This window comes from Silurus aristotelis (genome assembly GCF_946808225.1).
Source record: "Silurus aristotelis genome assembly, chromosome: 1".
NCBI classification, from domain to species: domain Eukaryota; kingdom Metazoa; phylum Chordata; class Actinopteri; order Siluriformes; family Siluridae; genus Silurus; species Silurus aristotelis.
The window spans coordinates 31,365,150-31,387,470 of NC_139574.1; the positions used below are offsets into that span (position 1 = coordinate 31,365,150).

Consider the following 22,321-nt stretch of genomic DNA (forward strand, 5'->3'; position numbering starts at 1 on the left):
ACCATCTGTCAGATTTCCATCAAGTTCTCCACTGAAGAATAGACCTCAGTCACTATAATATCTACTAACACCCAGTGTTTTATTCTGATTGGTCAGCAGCTTTGACAATCGCTGACTGTAATTCAAATCACAGGTTATTCTTATTTGCACAGACCTGAATGACAAGGTATGATTAAGTATAATAATAAATGGATTTGTGATTTTTTTTAATCATGTGGCTATTTAAAAAATCTTTTTTTTTTAATTTTATATTAGGAGTCTTGAGTGCCAGTCCTTAGTAAGTGGTCACGGTTTCTTATTAACTTTAAAGAAAGGCGAGAGCCTGGTGTATGGAATAACTGTGTACTGTATATTTGCCCTAATGCAAGTGATAGCAAAGTATCTGAATATTTCAATAAAAATTTTAATTATTGGCAGACAGCTGCAGTATAAAAGAAATAAAGTACAAGAGAATAATCAGTGTCTTGATGAAAACATTAAATCTGCTATGTGAGTTCATCAGACAACCCTGTGATCAATAACCGCATGCCCTGATCGTTTTATTCCTTTAAATAACTGAGGATTTCGGTGAACTAATCACAAATCTGGACGATACACTACAGCTACACAAAATAATTGTTCGCTATATTGTGCGCTAAACAATTGTGCAAGAAAATGGCACAAATGTAATTGCTCTTCTACTCCATTCTCTAAATAACCCCACCCCCCCCACCCCCCGAACATCCTCCTCTGCATTTTTTTTCCCTTTTTCCCAGGCTCTGCCTTGCTTCCCTTGTCTCTATGCGTTTCCTCCTTCTTTATGCAGAGCTTCATTAGCACAGAGGTCAAAGTGTGAAATCAAAATGCATGAATGCAAGCTTTGCACCGGAACGTGAGTGTTAGCTGAGCAGAAGCACATTGTGCCGGATCTGTTGTCTCTGCTGGATGCTTGTTTGTACAGGTGGAACCGTGGGAGCCAAATGGACCAGGAGAAAATGATTACATAACGATCATTACTCTACATATGTCAACAGCGGCAAACACCCAAGGTCATTACCACACTCCTGGTCTTATTCTGTTCCAGTCACCTAGCTTGTTTCTTTTTTTTTCCTTCTTTCTTTCTTCTTTTTTCCCCAGTTTGGCCTTATTCATTGCAACTCATTTACTTGGACCAATCCCTTCCACTTAAGTAGACTTGAGTTTAATTTGCTGATACTTCCTGTGGCTTTCCTGAACAATTTTGATGGGCCAGACAAAGAGCACTGATATGTATTGAAGAGAAGAGAGGATCAGAGCGAGGGGGAATTTTAGGTTAGATTTAGAGAAGTCACTTGAGTTAATGATAATAAGCTCTTGCAGTATGTAGATAGCAATCTGAATGAAATAGTGAGAGAGAGTAATTACAGCCTCAATTAAACAAGAGAATCTCAGATTCAGGTCAAAAGCTCTACAGAAGCGTATCTCTGACACAGTGTCACTTCATTACTCTCCCGTTTCCTCTCTCTCCGACATGCTCCCCGCCCTCTTCATTCCCATCCTATTTGTTTTTAGTAAGTAGCCTATCTTACACATCTCTTTCCCTATGTTCGACTCGTTTTCTCATTCTGTAGTTCTTGCCACTTCGGGCTGATTCCACTAGCATGCAGCACATGCACTGCCCTCATCATTGACCTCATTACCTTGTCCTGGTATGTAGTCATGTTAGGTTGATAGTCAAGACCTTACAGGCGATGCTGTTGAGATGAGCTTCAGTGTTTGGCCTATGAGGACTCGGGCTGTTAATATTTATAAATGCATAGCTAAAGGAATCCATTGAAGGTCAGGCTCTCTGGGCTGCCAGTAAGTGCTTCTGGGTATCTGAACTTTTGAAATGTACACAGGATCATTGCAGGAATATGTTTAACCCTTAAAGACATGCATGGTCAGGATGCCAGGCACAAGCCAAGATTCAGTAAAACTGCACAACTGGTAAAATGATATTGCTTCTAAACAGATCCAGGAGACACCATACACACTTTATAGCAAATTTCCGCACACATTGTACATTTCTGTCAAATTTGTACAAATCTGTCATTACTACCTCTATGTTTTTGATATAATGCATGTGTCTTCCTCCTTTTTCTGATCAGCTTTTCATTCATTAAGCCCAAAAGGTATAGTCATGGTACGTATCATTTTCTGTGTCCTGATGATGTCACTAACTGTACTGAAACTGTGCATGGCAACTACAGACTTACAGAGTCTATACAGAGTGGATCGATATGCACACTGAAGCATCCCAGTGTGGTTAGTGAATAAATATAGGCACTTTCAGAATGCCTTCCAACCAATCAAATTAGTCAACTGAAACCAACTCTAATATAATAATCACATAGTGAGTTAAAAATATTGGGAAATTGTTCAAAGCAGAACGTTTTGAGATTGCTTGAGTGGTTTGCTTGAACTAAAGGGAAAAAAAGCACGGGCTGAATGGAGAAATTAAACCATGTGTTTGAGGGAAATGTGTCTCTAAAACTGTTTACATAACTGCCTTAACCCCCCCCTCCCCCCCACACACAAACATTTATTTTTTTAATAAAAAGTTTATATTAAGTTTATATGGCTTATACGACAGTTACCTCACCTCAAAATGTTCAGATGTCAAGACATACACTATATTTCATAAGTATTGGGTCACCTGCTCATAAATACGGTATGTGATTTTTGAGCATTGCATTCCACATTCAGTCCCAATTTGCTCTTTAAATTCCCTCCTCTTTTTCAGGAAGATGTTCTACTAGATTTTGGAGTGTGCTTATGGCTATTTGTGTTCATCAGCCACAAGGGTGTTACTAAAGGCAGGTACTGATGAAGGTGAGGAGATCTGGGGTGCAGTCAGCATTTCAATTCATCCCATAGGTGTTCAGTAGGGATGAGATCAGAGCTCTATAAAGGGCCACTTAAGATCTAACTAAGGAACATGTTTTGGTTTCCAAGTTCAAGCGAATGCAAAAATTCTATTATAGCCTGTGCAATTTTGTGCCTCCAGCTTTGAGGTAACAGTTTGGAAAAGAACCATTATAGCATTAAAGGTCGGGTGACCGAATACATTTGGCAATATAGTGTATATATTGGCAGATTCTTTTGTCCTTGAAATGCATTTGTGTGTAGAATTAACTTATTATACAAATGTCTAGCATTCATTGTGAATTAATTGCTAATAATGGAGGCTGCTGATGGCGGCAGTTAATGAAGGAATAGAAAAAAAGAGCAAGAAAAAGAGAGCACATGAGATATATACATATACAGTATGGTCCATTGTTCCTTTACCTGCAAAAGTAAATAAATTATAAATAAATAAATCAACTATCAACATCTATTTATTTATGTATTGTATTTTCTGCACTTATAAATGATAAAAAAAAATGTGTTAGATCTGTGTGCTGTCGTGTACTGTAGTAAACACTCATCCATTATTTCGGTTAGCTTTTTGGGGATCTGTTATGTGGTCAGGACCTGCCTGGAACTACTTACCTGAGCATTAACTGAGAAACAACACCACGCCTTAAAACCTCCAATCAGAATAAAGCACTCAGTTGTGCTGTTGCATAAATGAGCTTATTTGTAGTGATCGAACCATTGAGGCAAATGATAATTTGCTTTGCCTTAAAAAAATGATGGGGCAGTGCACTATAGTGTATTAGATATTGAAGGCTCATACCTCCAGGGTCCTAGAGCTCCTGAGATTGGATTGCTGCCTGTGAACAAAAAATGTTGTGTTTTGTGTAAATTTCCTCATACTGTCCCAAAACATGCATTTAGCTGGATTGGTTGTGCTACATTACCTCAAAGCAGTTATGTGTGTAGTGTTCCTGGGATAAGCTGTTCATCCATCATAACCCTGCCCAGTATAAAGAGCCAACTGACGATGGATTAATGGATTAACTTTCCCTACCCCTAACCATAGGGGGTTAGATTTATTTCAATTGTATATGGTTTTCATTCTTTGACCCTGGCTTGTCATCTCCGATTGCATCAATAAACCTGGGACTGAACATTTTACTCATATTATAAAAATAAATAAATAAACCTTAAAAAAAAGGAGGGGAAAAAACACTGTGAGCCTTTTTTTTCTAAAAAAAAAACAACAACAACCTTTCCTTGAATCAGCCTCTAACAAATATGGTTGTGTAAATTACTGTCGAACTGATTTGGGTCAGCTTGCTGAATCACCTGTTTCCTTTTGTCTCTCTTTTTCAGATTTTAATCAACTCTGCTGTGGCTCATACCACAAGGGCATCAAATGCAGAGTCAGAGGCTTGTTTACTCATGGTCATTTGGTGCCTCAATGCTGAGAGCAGGCACTCGTTAATATGCATGATGTGGGAGTGCAACACGATGTGCATCCGTTAGTATGTGTGCATGAGCCACTTGCATAGGTTACTCATTTGGCCACTTTCCTCAAAACATAATTCATTCTAATAATAGCGCAAGAGTTCGGCACTAGGTACGGCCTGTGGCAGATTAGGAAACTGATCTTCATCTAGCGAAACCAATTTGTGAATTCATCTAAACTGAGAGGAGAACGAGGAAGGATGTGAGATGAAACCAGATCTGATGAAAAAGAATTTTCTCTGTGCTTCAGAACGCAAATACTGGAGGCTGGGAGGTGTGAATCTGAATGCAAGAGATAAGTGTAGCTGATGAAAGGAAAACTGTAAAGGAAATAAAAAAGAGACAAAAAAAAAAGTGAGATAAAGATTTCAAAAGCAGCTAGCTGATGTTGTAACAGAAATGCAGGGGGGGAAAGAGAAATGCATGATTGAGTCTTTACAGAGAGAACCGTGTGACATGGGGAAGATTGCATGGGCTGGACGTTTCTCTTTCTCCGACACTCATTACTATTCCTCTCATGTGTGGGGAGGAGAGGCTTTTTGGCTGTTTGTCATAGGGTGAAGTCTCCATAATGATGCATAATGACCCATGTGTGGGATGCTATATATACGTGTGTGTAAGTGTGTGTAAGTGTGTGTGTGTGTGTGTGTGTTATGGTATTTTTGTAAATGTGTACAGGAGTGTGTTTGTTGCTTCGCTCGGTGGGTACGTGCCATACCCATGACCCTACACACCCATGTGGAGGCATTTAGTAGGGACTGTATTTCCGGCTTTGTGGATCAATAAAATGTGTCCTATTAGGAAGCATTGGGATTCATTAGGGAGCATATGTTGCTCTGCAGTGCGGCACTAACTGTGGAATTAATGCCCTGGGTGGGCCAATTAAATTTGGATCCTTTATGGTTGCGCTGATTGCCATATTTAGGATCTGAATTTCAATGAATGCCTTGCAAACATCTCGTCTCTCAGAGGAGTGTGTGAGCTAGCGGTGATGTGTGTGTGGGGGGAAGGTTGCTTTGCTCACATGTAATGTGTAAATATGTGTGTTTATGCAGGATTGGAGAGGGGAGATCAGAAATATAATGTTAGTTCATAATTCTTACACCAAAAAAAACCCACCTGGACTTTTTCCATAGTTTGGAGTGATAGATCATAAGTGACCTGCTATAGAGCTTTAACCTCAACCCTACTGAAAACCTATGGGATGAATTTAAACACTGACTGCACGTCAGGCCTCTTTAGCTCACCTACATCAGTACCTTTAAAGTCTGACATTAGTACCTGACTTTATTATTGTCCTTGTGGCTCTATGATCACAAATCTACACAAGCACCCTGCAAAATCTCATGAAACATCTTCCCAGGAGAGTGGGGGTTATTATAACAGCAAATGGGAACTACAGTATCTCACAAAAATGTGTACACCCCTCACATTTCAGCAAACATTTTTGTATATCTTCTCAAGGGACAGTACTATAGAAATGAAACCTGGATATATTTTAGCATAGTCAATGTGAAGCTTGTATAGCAGTACAGATTTACTGTCCTCTGAAAATAACTCAACATACAACCATTATTGTCAAAAAATCTGTCAACAAAAGTAAGAACACCCTAAGTGAACATGCCAAAACTGTGTCAAAAGTGTTGTTATTTTGTTATCCACCACTGCCTTAATACTCCTGGGCATGGAATTCACCAGAGCTGCACAGGTTGCTGCTTGAATCCTCTTCCACTCCTCCATAATGACATTACAAAGCTGCTGGATGTTAGACACATGGTGCTTCTCCACCTTCCGTTTAAGGATGCACCACAGGTTCAAGGCACAATTTTCTTGGTTCTCCTCATCAGGGCATCACCACACATTATGGACACCATCTAAACCAAAACCTATCCTAAATCTAAACCTTAGTCTCATCAGACCCCAGGACATGGTTCCAGTAGTTCATGCTCTTGGAAAGGTCGTCTCTAGCATACTTTTTGCAGGCTTTCTTGTGAGCCAGCTTATGAAAAAGCTTCCTTCTGGGACAACGGCCATGCAAACTGACTTGTTGCAGTGCACAAAGTATAGTCTGAGCACTGACAATGCAATGATGCAAAGCAATGATGGAGCTAATTCTGCACCTGACACACAGCACGTGGACTCAACTTCTTTGATAGACCCTTACAAGACCTGTTCCGAGTGGAACCTGTCTTGCATATACATACACACATATATATATATGTGTGTGTGTATGTATATGCTTTTTAAAAGAAGGATAGAAGGATGATACTTGAAAATTTGATAATAATGGATAAGAGCAGCTTTCCAAATTTGGCTGGCTGGACATGTCTTGGTTAATGTGTGTGAAAGCTTTTACCCTACCAGGCAGGTAGCTGTTATATAATAAGGAAAACCTGGTAGATGAAAATTCATAAAACATTAAATCAATTATAATATTAATTATATCAATTAAAATGGGTAATTAATCATAATTCTAATCCCTATGAAAATTATATAATGTTGAATAATTATTAAGCTAAAAAAGCACATTTTATCTAGAAGCTACAGTATATTTTGCCTCAAAAAATGCAATCACAGTTAATATTTCAAAGTAAGTTTGTACAATCCAAACACAAGTCCATAATGTACTGTTATACATGTGGTTAGTTAGAATGCATCTACACTGCATGCTGATAACATTTAAACATTAAATCCATGTTACACCTATTAGGGAAATTTTTCATCCAGAACAGCAGAGGGCCCTTTCCTCTTTCTCTTTTACCCCTTTCTGTTTAAATTGAATGAACATTTAGATTAAAGCAAAGTGTTGACAACACTTGCTTTTGTAAGTTCCTGTGATGGCTGTTCTTCCGTTTTGACCCTTGACATGTTTCTTTGGATTTACTTTATGTGGTATTATGTGGACTCTCACGTTTATACCAGAATTTTGGAGTGTGCTTATGTTGATGTAGATTGAAGAGGCCTGGGGTGCAGTCAACGTTCTAATTCATTTAAAACGTGTTTAATAGGGTCGAGGTTAGAACTCTCTAGCAAGATCTTCCACTCCAAACCATGTGTACCATATCTTCAGGGAGCTTTCTTAGTGTATGCTTAAGCAGGTTGTCATGCTGGAACAGGTTTGGGTCTTCTGGAAAAATGGAATGCTGCTGCATCCAATGACGTTCTATACAATTGTAAACCTCCAACTTTGTGGTAACAGAAGAACGTGATATGGCTGGAAAAGTCAGGTGTCCCAATACTTTTGAGAAGTCTAAATGAGTGAGAACTTGAGTCCAAATTTGTTATCTCTAAACACAAATTTCAGATATACATTTTTATCTTTTATTCTTTTAGGGGGTTGTGCTGGATATGAACCCTCTCCATAGATATCTGTCTGCACAACTCTATCTACACAGACAACACAAAGCCAAGACTGGTGTCTAATTAATATCCTAGACTGCTCCCAGATTTTAGCGGCATTATCTGTATAGTGTTATATAAATGCAAGGCCACTTATTCTAATCTCTCTTTGAAAGCAAAAAAGATGAGCACTTTATTAGGAACATAAATAATACTGGGCAGGGTCTTGCTTTGCTCTATAAACCACCTCAATTTTTAATTGGCATGGATTCCACAAGATACTGGAATAATTTCTTTGAGGTTCTGATCCATATCGACTGTGGACACAAGGCAGATTGGTTCCATTTATTCCTTCTGTTGGTGCCAAATTTTGACCCTACCATCTGTGTGCCTCAGCAGAAATCCAGATTCATCAGACCAGTCTTCAGCAGTCCAATGTCGGTACGTCTGTGCCCAATGTAGCCTCAGCTTTTTGAAGCCTATCTGCCTCAAAGTTCATTTTGTGTATGGTAAGATGTTTTATTTTGTGGTGAGATATAACAGTGGTTATCCAGGTAAACGTAGCCTTTGTCTATTCTCCACTGAGTGATCAAGAAGTTCACTGGATGTTCTTTAATCATTGCAGCTTTCTACTAAATCTTTTTTTTCTTTTACTCTTGTAATATCTTGAGTAATTTATTTAAAATGAATTATTACTACAGTAGAAGTACTTTTATTTGCCATTATGCTTTGTCCTCTTTCTCAAACCAATCCAGACTTACACAAATGCACTGAATTAGACCATCTGCTTGTTAGTGATGTAGAGTGTTTGAAGTGACAAATGACGCCATTTCATTCAGGAACAACATCAATTGAACTCATTAGGGTTGTTTGGTCATTTGGGGTTCAGGCAATATTGGTTTAAGGGCATACCAGAAGTACTTAATACCTTCCCAACAGCCTTTTTCACTTTAATTAAGTTGGCAGACAGGTGATCCAACGATTGCCGCGCATAAGACTGAAAGTCATTGTGGCTGTGTTTATGCGAATCGCTTTAATTAATCTCATTTATAAACCGGCTGCGAAAGGCTTTTGCACTGGGGCATCCTTCCTTGGCGGAAGAAGGAAAATGAGGGAAAGGGAAAAAAGAAAAGAAAAAGAGAAGCACATAGTGTAGCACAAACATCAGCACCCACTAATCAGACACTATGGCTATTACAGCTGATAAACCTTTTCCTCTAACCTAGTAACTCAAACTTTATGTCTTCATGCTATATAATTAAGAGCCAGTTGTATAAAGATCATTCTTCTCTCAGTGAACTCCATGTAACACCAGAGTACATTTTGCTGCGAGGAAACAGATATAGCAGAGAAAAAATAGATGTCCGATGCTAGAGATACAAGATCAAAGAGATAAAAGAGACGGCTGTAACTGAACGGCACAGACACTCGTCTATGGTGTTTTAGTAAAATATGTCACACAATAATCACAAATGGAGGATCCTGGTTTCATTTCCCTGATATGACAATAATGATACAAACTTACATCCGCATTCTTACATCATACATTTTTCTTTCAGCTCCCCAGACCTACTTTACTGAAAAAAAAAAATACAGTACATCTTTAATAAACATATAATAGCATGTGATATTTTCTTCAGTGTTTGATTCCCCACCCCCCCCAAAAAAAATAAATAAATAAAATAAAAAAAAGCAGGGAGGACTTTAAACATTACAATAGCTATTTCCAATCGAATAAGTCATATTGTTTACATACATTATATATATATATATATATATATATATATATATATATATATATATATATATATATATATATATATATATATATATATTTTTTTTTTTTTTTTTTACAGCTCATTTGTATTTGTTTTTTATTTGTAGTGAAATATAATAGTATAAGTTTACCTCATTACTTTGTATTATTTTCGTAAAATTTGTATTAAGAGCTTTAGAGTACTCAGTCTGTTCTATTCTCATTTTGCTAATGATATATGATATAATCAAGTGAATGTGCATCTGCCCTTTTTTATTATACATTATTATTATACATTTCAATTTGGGGCATTCAATTAAAGTCATCAATGCAAAAAAAAACAAAAAACAAAACATGATCCAGTGTGTGAAAATAGATAAAGCAGTGTTGAAGTGGAGGAAAAGCCTCTCTGGCTCTGCCTCAGTAAAAGCTTTTGGTATGTAAGAGTGAAAGAAAGCCTCAAATAAAAGGTGTTTTCTTCACATCCATGGAAGCCATGAACTCTCACATTTTTTAAAAAGTGTACTGAGGTAAGTTTGCTTATTTGCTAATATTAAATGGCTATGATTCATAATGTTAGCCTGGCTAGGTATGATTTTGTGATAAGATTAGCATTCTGGTAGCTAAAAAAAAATGAATAGGCAGCAAATCAGACTCTAACTAATGGTAAATATGTACATAAAAAGAGACTGGACTAGATATTAAGGAAATATGGTGTAGTTCCAAACAGTTTTGGAAAGTGTTTAAATACAATACAAATACAGAGGGAAAAAAAAGTATTCGAAGTCATTTAAAAGTAGCATGACTCTTTCTTTCAGTTGAGTAAAGGTTTGGCTGGACACCCATTCATTCATCTTTATCTTTCACTTTATCAGGGACAATGTGGATTCGAAACCTGTCCCAATAACCCTGGACTCATTGTGAAAAAAGTCACCCTGGATGGGATCAACTTTCCTGGCAATTTAGCTGGATATGTACACTTTGATTTGATGAAGTAATTAACATAACAGTAGGTAAATTTAACAAAATGAGAACTAAAAGATCAGAGTAAAACAATGCAATCCCTGAGTTGTTTTTTTCTTATTCTATTATTAAATCCATAAAATAATTGTCTGGTTCCCATTTGAATACATGCAGATCTGCCTGTATCTAATAATCTAATAATCAGGATAAGTAACCAAGGTTTCTCAGTTAGGCATTAAAATCTCGGGACCAATGCTATCTATTCTATCCAGGCAAAAACAGCTGGTCAGACTTTAGTTACATACACGTTTGTTTTTTGACTGTAATATTGGTGCTCATACTTTACATATATCAAAAAAATCTAACAAGGTGAACCTTGTGTGTTCCACTCAACCCATTAGCATGTTCAGTAATGATGCCATATGTCTACACTACAACTGCACAGGCATAATTGTGCATTCTTTACAAGATCAGGTATTGTTTTGCAATGTCAATTCGAAATATATAATGTGCACCATAGTGTGACTAATTAAAAAAAATACCTCTTTGTTTTGCAGATCTAAAAACCCTGCACAGGAAAACGGACAAAAAACCAGAACGTATGCAGGAAGTGGACAGTACTGTAGGTATTGCTGGTGCATTAGTGAGTCCTGTTAATGGTATAAGATAGTTAAGTTTTAATGAAGCAGGCCTGGAGGCATGTAAAGACAAATTGTCGATCTGGGTCAAACGGAGAAGCAAATGAGGAGGTGTTAGTGTGTGTAAACAATATAGAATGCTAGCAGGGTTTAATGAAGAGAATGTCAGTTTGTCTAAGGTTTTTGACTTCACTGACATTGTCAACGCTGTTTATAACTGGCAGGCTCAAATGAGTATAACTGGTAGTGCTTGAGGGTGGAATGAATGGTAAGGTTTTTGTTTTATGTCTATCTGAACAAGCCCAGCTACTCTAAGGCATAGATTTAGGATAGCTACTGCAGCTGGGAAGCACTGTCTGTTTAATGTAGCAGCAGTTCATACAGATGTGGTTGCTTCATGTGTTTTTGAGGAAGAGGTTTACCTTCATCATCTATGATTGATAGAGAAAACTAGCTAGAGAGTATGAATTTGCAACAGTAAAAAAAAAAAAAAACACATCTGTGCATAGCTTATAGATTTCAAACATATTGCTGATTGTGCATGTCCTAATGGATTCTTCAACAGCTTTGGAAAGTAACAGGCAGGTGTGTTTGATTTAACAGGCAGTAGTGCGGCATTAGTTTGATGATGAATTCAGCCTCTGAGGGCTCTTGAATGTGGAGGAACATGATGATGAAGAGTCTGTAATATCCACGGTGTTCACCCCCATCTTCTTCAGTGACGACGCATCCGTGACTGAGACCGAGCGTGAGAAGGAGGGACGTACAGGAGCAACTGAGCCTGTGAAAGAGGTGGAAGGGGGAACAAGAGTGTGGATGAAAAATCAACAAAAAAGAGATGTCTGTGGAGAGATGCTTAAACATGCGCAGACGAATCGAAAGCACTGCGCTCTCTTTACCCTTTTAAATAACCCTCTGCTTGGGGAATTCTGCTTGTTTTAAGATGTGAGGCTAAAAATCGCAGGCGCTCGTGTTCCACAGAGTAAAATGCATGACCGGATATGTAGTGGAGGGGATTTCTCGATGGTGTGGTTTGAGAAAGGAGCAATGGCATTGCTTTGCCTAAAGGGGCAGTAGAGGCACATGCTGCCTTAGGACCTGTGGGCTGTTAGATGAGAGTATGATGGTTTTTCATCAGGAGCTCAAAGTCAGGGGATATCACCCACTGGACTGTAATCATTATCAGGATTATCATTAGCACTGTGTGCTGTTGCACTTTTGCCAACAGAAGCGGGTGGGAGGCTCTGAATGACCCTCCACACACACACACACACACACACACACACACGCACACACGCGCGCACACGCTCAAGCATGCCAGTAGTGTCATTATTGTAGCATAGGAGGATGAATTATGTTGTTTGTATAAAGACCAGCTGAGTTGATAAAGCATGGCAGCACCACATTATTTAAGATCACCACTACTACCCACTTGTTCTACCAGTCCTTCCCTTTCATATTTTCTCCGGATCTTCTCCGTTATCCTCAGGCACACTCTTTATTTCTCGATTACTGCCACTCTTAATCACTCCCCCTCCCTGGATCCTTTTTCTCTAGATTTTGAGACAGTACCTGAGATGCTCATGCCATCCTTCATCTTCTGGTTCGTTTTCTGCTGCAGCTGCTTCTCAAACTCCCTCACTTCCTCCAGGTTCATCCCTGCCACAATGCAAACGCAAAGCCATGTTAGCCAGGCACACACACCAAATCACATTAGTGCTTTATTATGCAGGAGGTGCAGCGTATGTATGATGCCTGAATAAAGCTGCATTGAAACCACTGGAATCGCTTGGATTTGAGAAGATGCTCATATTGGCGAGAAAAGCAATGTAATTAACCCAAAGGTCAAAGGGACCCTGTTATATACTTTTATGTGAAGTACAGTAATAAATAGAATTCTTTTTTTTTTTTTAATGAAGAACCCAATATAAGATAGAGTTAATGCACAGGTTTCTTTTACCTGAGAGTAACAGGGAGCAGTGTAAGTGCAGATAATATTTAATACGGTTTATAAATTGAAAGAGACAGACAGATTGAATGGATAACTTAAAAATAAAGGTTTCATTTAATAATTTTTTATAAAGCATTTACACTCACCATGCCACTCGTCCATCCATGCTACTGCCTGCCTGTGTCCTACCAGCAGGATGTCACGGATATTCTACAGTGGAAGCAAGAAACACTATTTTACATCGGGCACCACTTATCATATAACAGTGCCAAATAGATTAATCCTAGAAACCCACCCTGTGGATGAACTCTTCGGTCCGGCCCTGGAACCCATAGACTTCGAAGCTGCACTGGACTCTCTTGTAGGAGCACATGATTGGCTTGGTGCTATTTCTCCAGCCATCCACCAGGGGGCCACGCCCTGTCCTGTCTGACACCCAGCAGCTCAGGTCCTGCGCGGGTTAATCAGTCACACACATATTCCATACATCCACACATGCTCATGCCTGAGAGAGGACACATTGTGTTCACTCAGATTCCGATAGCAAGATAGATTTCTTGTCTAATCTCATGTGTAGTAATAAGAATGTATGCCCTATGGCCTTGTGGTAATTACGCAGACCACCTATGATGCATCGCCTCCCTGTGATAATTAGCAGAAGGAGCACTCCTAGTATGGGGTTTTGTTGCAGCGTCCTAACTAACCATTAACAGTCAAATTATTTCGCCCGTTAGATTTACGGCTGTTAAGCACAACGATAAACAAGAAAGTCCACAGCGCTGTTTAATGATTCACTACTCCAAAACAGAATTTCCTCTCTATCTCTACAGTGTGTGTGTTTGTGTGTGTAAGCATGTATTTATCTGCTTAAGGAGACCAAATTTGACCTTGGGGAGTCAGGATTAAGAAAAATGACTTGTGTTGAGTTGTAGGTGTGGATTTTTCGTAGCAAAAGTACTATAAAAATTTATGAAATTAATCAAAAAGATAATAGTATAAATGTGTGTGTGTGTGTGTGTGTGTGTGTGTGTGTGTGTGTGTGTGTGTGTGTGTGTGTGTGTGTGTGTGTGTTATGGAGTGTGTGCCTGTGTGGTTGTGTGTATATATTGTATTTTTAGTGTCTGGCTTTTGGATCTTTCTCACACCATAACCAATTATAGCAGAATGTTCTTGTGTTTGGGAATGTGTGTATAGGGGGGTTGGGACCTAATGTCTCCACAAGGATAGGTATACAATATGTGACAGTTTTGACCTTGTGGGGACTTTTCTTAAATATATCAAAAGTCAAACTTTCCATTTGAATACTGAGAGTTTGATTACTGTTATATTTCCATGTAGGCATTAATAATTAGACCAATGAAAGGTCCTTATAAGTCGTGTGTGTGTGTGTGTGTGTGTGTGTGTGTGGGGAGTGTGTGTGTGTGTGTGTGTGTGTGTGTGTGTGTGTGGGTGGGTACCTCATCTTTTTTGTAATACTTTTCCGGAATCGGGTCACTCAGTATATCCAAGAAGCAGACGCTGTCTTGCGGTGTGGGCTTGTCTTCGAAAACCTGCCCAGGTGACACCAAAGTGAGTCACATGACCGTGCAAGTGACAGCACAGCATGGCAAGGGCAAGATAGAAAGTCACAATCATTTACCATCCTCACAATAGGGTCTGTGAACTAAAAGCCAACCGTGAGTTTGATGAAACAAACAAACAAAGAAAAAATTAGTATGGAAATGATTTAACTAAATACTAAACAATACGAAAATAACTTGAAATGAAATGCCAGTGTTACACCTAAGCCATAACAATATTAACTGTAGCAACGTTCTCGAGCACACCCTTGGCATGGCACTGTATGGAAAACATACAATGACGAAAGTCTGCTGAATTCAAAATCCAGTGATTTATGCAAACGACTGCAGGCGAAGGGATCTTTGCCCAAGTCTGCTCACCTCGCAATTGAGAGCGAGCCACTGAGGGAGCAGAGGCAGAGCGGCCTTGGCTCTGCGGCGCAGCAGGTGCCTTTTACAGCAGCCAGGATGAAAGTGAGGAGAGCTGGACAGGATAAAAACAAGCAGCATGGGATTCTGTCATCAGTGACTACTGCAATATCAGTCTCTGTGTACGAGTCTCTGACCTGCCTCCTCCTCTTTTTATTTATTTTTTATTCTGCCTACTGCCTGCGCTGCCTTCAATCTCTCTCTCTCTCTCTCTCTCTCTCTCTCTCTCTCTCTCTCTCTCTCTCTCTCTCTCTCTCTTTCTCTCTCTCTCTCTCTCTCTCTCTCTCTCTCTCTCACTCTCTCTCTCTCTCTCTCTCTCTCTGTCTCTGTGTCTCACTGTCTGTGTCTCACTCTGGAGCATTGCTCTATTGTTTGCTCTTGCTCTTGTGTTGACACTTTTCATGCATGTTGTTTCCCATTACCCTGTTGCAAACATTTGTGAACTTGTGTGTTTGAGCGCTGGAACATTTTCCGCCCGGCATGCTGTGAGAATGTCTGGGTGTGTGTAGTCTATTTGTGGGAAGATCTAGAGCGATGGCTCGGCAGAGGCAGGTTGGGACTTGTACAGCCATAATTTGCATTGCTTAATAGGAGAGGGCACTTTGAGGCTGAGCCAAGTTTTTGTCAGTCACTGAGTGTATCCAAAACCAACATCAACACTATCAAAACCTGCTTTACTCACCCACCACATACCAACCAACAGCCCTGTTCTTTTAAAACATGTCTCTTGAACTGAAACAGTGCCAAACTTTCTTCTCACAGTATTTCTACCTTCTTCAGGATGAAGGTTAGGAGAGAGGCTCTTACAAGGACCGTGAGGGCACAGCATGCGGATGAATAGGTAGCTGTGTTTTAAAAAGATTAGTGGAGAGTGCATGTGCACACACACACACACACACACACACACACACACACACTCGCAGTGTGCACATATTATCACCACTGTACTTACATTCTCATTGCTCCCATTGTTGTTTTCAAAATGCGTCTCGATTTTGATGCTCAGCTTGGGAAGGAAGGAGCACTGGGCAGAGAGAGATAAAAGAGGAGGAGAGAAAGAAAGAGATATATAGGCAGAGAGAGAACGTGAGAGAGGAAGGGAGAGGAAGTGCTGGTTATAGTGTACATTCAGATGGTCATTGAGTGCATCAGGACTGCATCTGAGTTAAAGTCGGTATACAAGGCTACTTACTGTGTACTCTGCAGCAACAATGCCATCAGATGCAGGTGGAATAGGAAGGAATGAGGAGGGAAAAACAGAGAGAGAGAGCTACGGTCAAGGATTTCTCTGGCGCAGGATAAGGAACGTGCACGCTCAGTTTCACCGACTCAAGCATTTCTCACAGCTTAGATACAACATAATAAAAAAACCTACAGATAAAAATATAATAAAACACTATTATGAAATCATTAACCTTATGGCACTGAGTCTAACTGTAGACATAGTGTAAAACCATTACACACACATAGGTATGTGTAATAGACTTGATAAAAAAAAAGAAAGCAAATAAACAGGCAACACCATTTATAAATACTTTTTACATCAAGTGTTTCTGTTTCCAATAGCAGGCATGCCAAAGAGAAATCCTGTGTTTTCTGTTATTAAGTTCTTACATTCAAAGCATACAATCCAGTTTCCATCACTTGTCTTTTTCATGAAAATGGAACATCGATTTGGGATAATGTTTACTGTTGATATGTCATGGGAATGAAGATGAGGGCTTGTTAACCCTTGTGCACTCAAAAGGTTCAGTCTTTGTAATCAGAGGGAACATAGCTGAGAAGAAGAACTCAGCCATAGTCTCTACATACATTTACAGCATCTAGCAGATGCCCTTATCCACAGCAACTTACATTTATCTCATTCATACAACTGAGCAGTTGAGAGTTAAGGGCCTTGCTCAAGTGCCCAGCAATGATGGGATTTGAACTCACAACCATCTGATACAACATCTTAACCACTGAGCTACGACTTCCCCTACTTCATTATATTTTGGGCTGTTTTAGGTCATTATCCCTGTGAAAGACCCATAAGTTCCAACAATGTTTTTGATGCTGGGCAGTACGTTTTGTTCCAGAAATGCTTAGTAGTCTTGTGATTTTATTGTGCCCTGTACAGATTCAAGACTCCTTGTACCAGATGCAGTAAAGCAGCCACTCCATGGTTCACAACAGGCATCATTTTTATTTTTGTATCTGTGAACATACAGCTGATGTGCCTTGCCAAAAAAGCATTTGACATATTTCCAGATACATTGTCACTTATAAATAGCATGTTTTGGAAAAAAAAAAAAAAACGTAGAAATATTTACAATCCAATTATTATTATTTTATTATTTTTTTTTTTAATGCAAAAAAACCCCGACATTGTTCATGTCTGTATATTTATGTAAACTATTTTAATAGACCAAAATGTATGAATACCTGACCATTACATTAATATTTTCTTTTTGAACATTCCAATCAATATTTAATCCCTATTTTTTCTCCCCGTTTGCTCCACATTAGTTAAATCAGACACTGATTTAAGGTTACGTTTGGGGTGCAGTCAGAATTCCAAATGGGGTCAGAGCTTTAAGGCAGGACAAGCATGATTTTCCACTACAAAACCATTTAAACCATATGTTCATGGTGTTGGTTTTGTGCACAGGGGCATTGTCATGCTGGAACATGTTTGGGTCTCCTACTTCAAGTTGAACAAAATTGAATGCTACCACATCCAAAGAAAACAAGTACAATTCTGTGCCTCTGTGACTCTGGTAACAGTTTGAGGAAGACCCACATATGGATGATTGATATGTATATGTGCAGTATCAAATAAGTTACTGCTACTTACCTGTGATAGTGTATGGGTAGAAATTCCAAGCTTTTTCCGTGATATAGAAGATCATAGGGACAAACTTCTTTATCCAGGATGGTAATTTACTAAGAGAAAAAGAAACTCAAGTATTATCAGAAACTTTGATCAGTTATTATTGTGCTGTTCGAGTTGTCAGTGGTGTGGAATAAAGTAAACAAAGGCTGTTAACTGCTGGCAGACCTCTGACACATAAAACTTTGTAGGCTATAAAATGAACCTTTCACAAAGACAAAAACCCATCCAGAGTGAGAAAGAGAGTGAGTGAGAGAAAGCAAGACCTCTGTACTGTAATAAATGACAGAGCAGTGCAGATTTGTAACCGCAGGAACACAGTGATAGATGTAGGAACAGATGTGTAGATGGGTGGGTGGCGCAAACAAGACATATGATGAAAAAAGTTGTACATGTCGACTGTCATGTCCACAGTGCTCTCTCTCTCTCTCTCTCTCTCTCTCTCTCTCTCTCTCTCTCTCTCTCTCTCTCTCTTTCTTTCTCCCTCTGTCACTCTGATGCCTAAAGGACATGTTCCTATAGCCTGAACTGTTCCCCTATAGTCATTATTTCAGCAAAATAAAGCAGCCTTTATTACATATACACAGCAGAATGAAAGTCTTTTCTTCACATATCCTAGCTTGTTAGGAATCTGGAGTCAGCCGTTACGCAACACCCCTGAAGCAGATAGAGGGTTAAGGGCCTTACTCAAGGGCCCAACAGTGGCAGATTGGCACTGCTGGGGTTTTAACCCCTGACCAGATCATTAAACCAGAGTCTTAGTGCTTCTCTTGCCTTTTCTTACAAAGTGATGGTTTAAAAAATGTATTCGACTTCTGCCAGTAACAATATTTTAGTTTTATACTCTGAGCCCTCTCAGGATTGTGTTCATGCAGGTTATGTTTCTGGGTTTTGTGTTTTGTGTGTGTGTGTGTGGTGATTTGTAGAAAGTTGTATCAGGCAGTCCAGATAAGAGCAGAGTAGAGTGGAAAAAATTCTCAAGCCATTTGAGCCAAAAGTACTTTGCTTCACAAATATGTGTCTTTGCAGTTATTTACTCATTCTTACACTTACTCCTGATTCAGCATGCATAATCTAAATGCTAATGCTTGTGAGAATGCAACACTGATTCTATTAGATTTGGAGCCTGAAAAAAAATATAGTTCTATGTACAAATATAAGAACTGCCGGAACTCATTCATTCCATGGCGCTGAACACAGTTTACAGTTGGATTTCGAATGGAATAGCATTCAATTTGTACTCGAGCATCACTGATGAATGATATTTAAAAAAGATAAGAAAAAAAAGCACCAACACTGCTGCTGCAGTTTCCTCTGTCTTAAAAAACGAGAGCAAATGAGTATGTGTTTGAGTAAAGGTTAGGGTTTTAAGACAGCTGCCTACAAATTAAATGTTATAAAAGATGAATAATTAGGGCTGTGAAGGTGTTAAGATAAAGACTCCACGTTCCGCCGATATGCTACCTGACACAGCTGATGAAGGTAAGGAAGTTAAGGGGTAGTAGAAGTAAAAGAAGCATTAGCCAGGAAATTATAGATGCTGCTTGTCTAACAATGTTTAATAGGCTAGCTTGTACTTCTATACATATGGAACGTCATTTCTCTTACAGAAAAAAACCCAAAATTATCAGGTAGATCGAGATAATAGTGATAGTGTAATTGAGAGGTGTGTGTCGTATTACCTGCTGAGGTAAATACGCTTCTCAGTGACTTGGCCAGACCCGTATTTAGGGTGTGTTTCAGGCTCGTTCTGGATGACTTCCACACCATCCCCTTCTCCACTCTGCTCGTCGCTGTGCTTGTTGATCATGTACAGCTGACCAATTCTGTACTGGATTATAGAGAGAGAAAAGAGTTTCATTTTTTGTCATTTTCAGTTTTTTGTCCATCCTCCTCCTTCACTTCCTCCTTTTTTTCTTCTTCTTCTTTTTCTCCTTTATCTTCTTCATATTTTTCTACTTCTTCTTCTTAATGCTAGTTACTATTAGTACATTCTTTCTCACACGTTATATAAACACAAGTCTTGGCAACACAAATGCGCCAATTATTTATTTTATTAAAGCAACTTAAAGGAACTAATACGAGACAGAAAAAATGAATATAAACCGTGTCTCTTATATACATAATTATTTAATAAACGATTTTAACGTTTTATTGTTTGCATTGTCATGTTAAAAAAAAGGTGAGCTATTTTTGTGCCTCAGTAATGCGAAATATCATTTCCAATAATCCCACTCCCACTGTTAACTCATCAAAACCAGTGACGCTTTCCTACAATTGCACTTTCATTTGTGCATATATAGTGCTTTATTGATATAGAACAAATCATTCATTATGATACACTCGTTTTTTTTTGTGTGTGTATTTTATCTTTTCAACATTAAGCGTAAAGGAACAAGACATGCCGAGATCTCACATGACCGTTTTGTTGCGCTTAAGAACATTCAGCCTCGTGGTGACTACGAATGCATCGGCGGATTTCATTATCTTAACATTCATCCGATTAATTGCAACCAACCCGACCAGACAGCATCTTAGCTGAAAGCTGGCCGACTTGTTCATCTGGGTTGATGTTCCTATAAAAAAGCCTGATGAATATGTTTTGTGGGATTTCTGCTTATAGCCTGCAGTGATAAACATTTTAACCTGTCTGACTTGTTTAATGAAATGGAAAACACACACACACACACACACACACACACACACACACACACACACACACACACACACACACACACACGCTGGAGCTGTTTTTCAACGTATAATTTTCCCAGTTAAAGTTTTATTTGTCTCCGATCAAAGGCTTAAACTATTCACTCGGGACGAGTTGGTGGCTCTGAGTTCACAGAGTTCAGAGAGCAACGAGAACAATAACATCTTGAACTTGGACATTTGTGTAAGTTTACCATGTAAACAAAGAGGAAATTCGAACGTCAGCACTTACACACTTACATTCTCTCTCTCACACACACACACACACACTTACCTCCTCCACAGTAAGAGGCATGCATATCCTGTACTCTTTTATCAACATGGTTGTGTTATGTCTCCTTTTGCTGCTGTCTGTCTCGAGTATCGTACTGTGTCGCCGTCTCTCTGTAACCTGTTCTACCTGTGAGTGTTTGCTTGCAGTTTCATTTTAAACAATCTTGCCATGTCCCGCCACTTTCTCTTTAACTTGGTTCTCTCTTCCTTTCTTTCTCTTTGTCACTTTATCCACTTTCTGGCAAGGGATTACTCTCACTCCCTCAGCTAGCTAACAGTTCTGTACTTCCTTCTTCTGTGTTTCTCATTCAGCAGCCACAACTCTAACGTCACCAGACTGTAACATAACTCTCTTTCGCTTTATCCTTATCTCGTCTGTTCTGCTTCTGTCTATTTGATGGTTTTTATTTACATTTTTTCTCCTCCTCCTTCATGTGCAATCCTTCAGGTTCTCTCGTCTGCCACATCTACCTGCGGGATCGTGTTTTGATTTACAAACGTCCCCTTTTCTGCGCTCCACCCATTGGCTGCTTTTAGTGCACTCAAAGTTCCTTTATTTTCTAGTTATATTACTTCTGAGCCTCCCCTTCCTTCCTTCTTTCCTTCCTTCATTCCTCCCCACTTTTGTTCCTTTGTATATAACCCTCCCCCTTTCCTCCACCACCTCTTTTACCTTACTCTCTCACCTGAGGCAGAGCATTTTCATATTAACCCTCTGACTCTTTCTAATCTCAGACACACACACACACACACACACACACACACACACACACACACACACACACACACACACACACAATCTGCAGCTTCTCTCGGGTATTTAATCTCTCTTTGTCAGCCACGAATTCTATTACTTACTGAGATCACTCAAAAGAAGTTAAAAGACGTATAAGAAGTTCTGCTCTCTAAATCTGCGTTTTTTTTTCTTTTCTTCTGCACTTACTAAATGAACCGAGCTAATTGAGGTCTACCTCTCACCAGAACTCGTGTGAGCAGATTAACCAGCAGCAACACTATGTAACCAGGAGCTGAAGTCCAGGGCACTAGGGAGATTAACAATTACTTCAGCTGCAGAAAAAAAGAGGGGGGGAAGGTATGTGCTGCATAATGCAGAAAATCCTGCTATTCCTCAGTGAACCTCTGCTTATACTCAGGTGGCAAACTTCTGACACTCAGATTGGGTTTAGGGAAATGTTCAGGCCCTCTGCAACCCCTTGTGTTATGTGATATTACTCTCACTGTTTTAATTCCATTTATGTTTCTATACAATGCCAAGATGACACCTAGGGATGGTCATTTCAGTAAAAAAATTTTTATTTCATTATATTTTTTTATGTCAAGTAACAGTATGGGAAAAGCGCATACTGTTGACGTGCTAAGATGGTAATGTAAAATACACTTTTTAAAAAATTATTAGTAATCCAGACAGTTTAATAGTGCTATGTGACAGTTTGAACCTTCAAAAAAATAAAAAGA

General features: G+C 39.1%; 1 protein-coding gene across 1 annotated transcript; it reads right to left on the reverse strand.

The window, feature by feature from the left end:
• Positions 1-9,700: 9,700 nt before the first annotated feature.
• On the reverse strand, positions 9,701-22,109 carry pitpnc1b (phosphatidylinositol transfer protein cytoplasmic 1b). Its single transcript, XM_083529845.1, has 10 exons — positions 20,847-22,109; positions 19,543-19,691; positions 17,825-17,913; positions 16,181-16,188; positions 15,941-16,012; positions 14,458-14,550; positions 13,296-13,451; positions 13,147-13,210; positions 12,622-12,708; positions 9,701-11,830 (listed from the first exon to the last, which is right to left on the reverse strand). Exons 1-10 carry the CDS (start codon positions 20,892-20,894, stop codon positions 11,667-11,669), a joined length of 930 nt encoding a protein of 309 aa, XP_083385971.1. The 5' UTR covers positions 20,895-22,109; the 3' UTR covers positions 9,701-11,666.
• Positions 22,110-22,321: the final 212 nt, after the last annotated feature.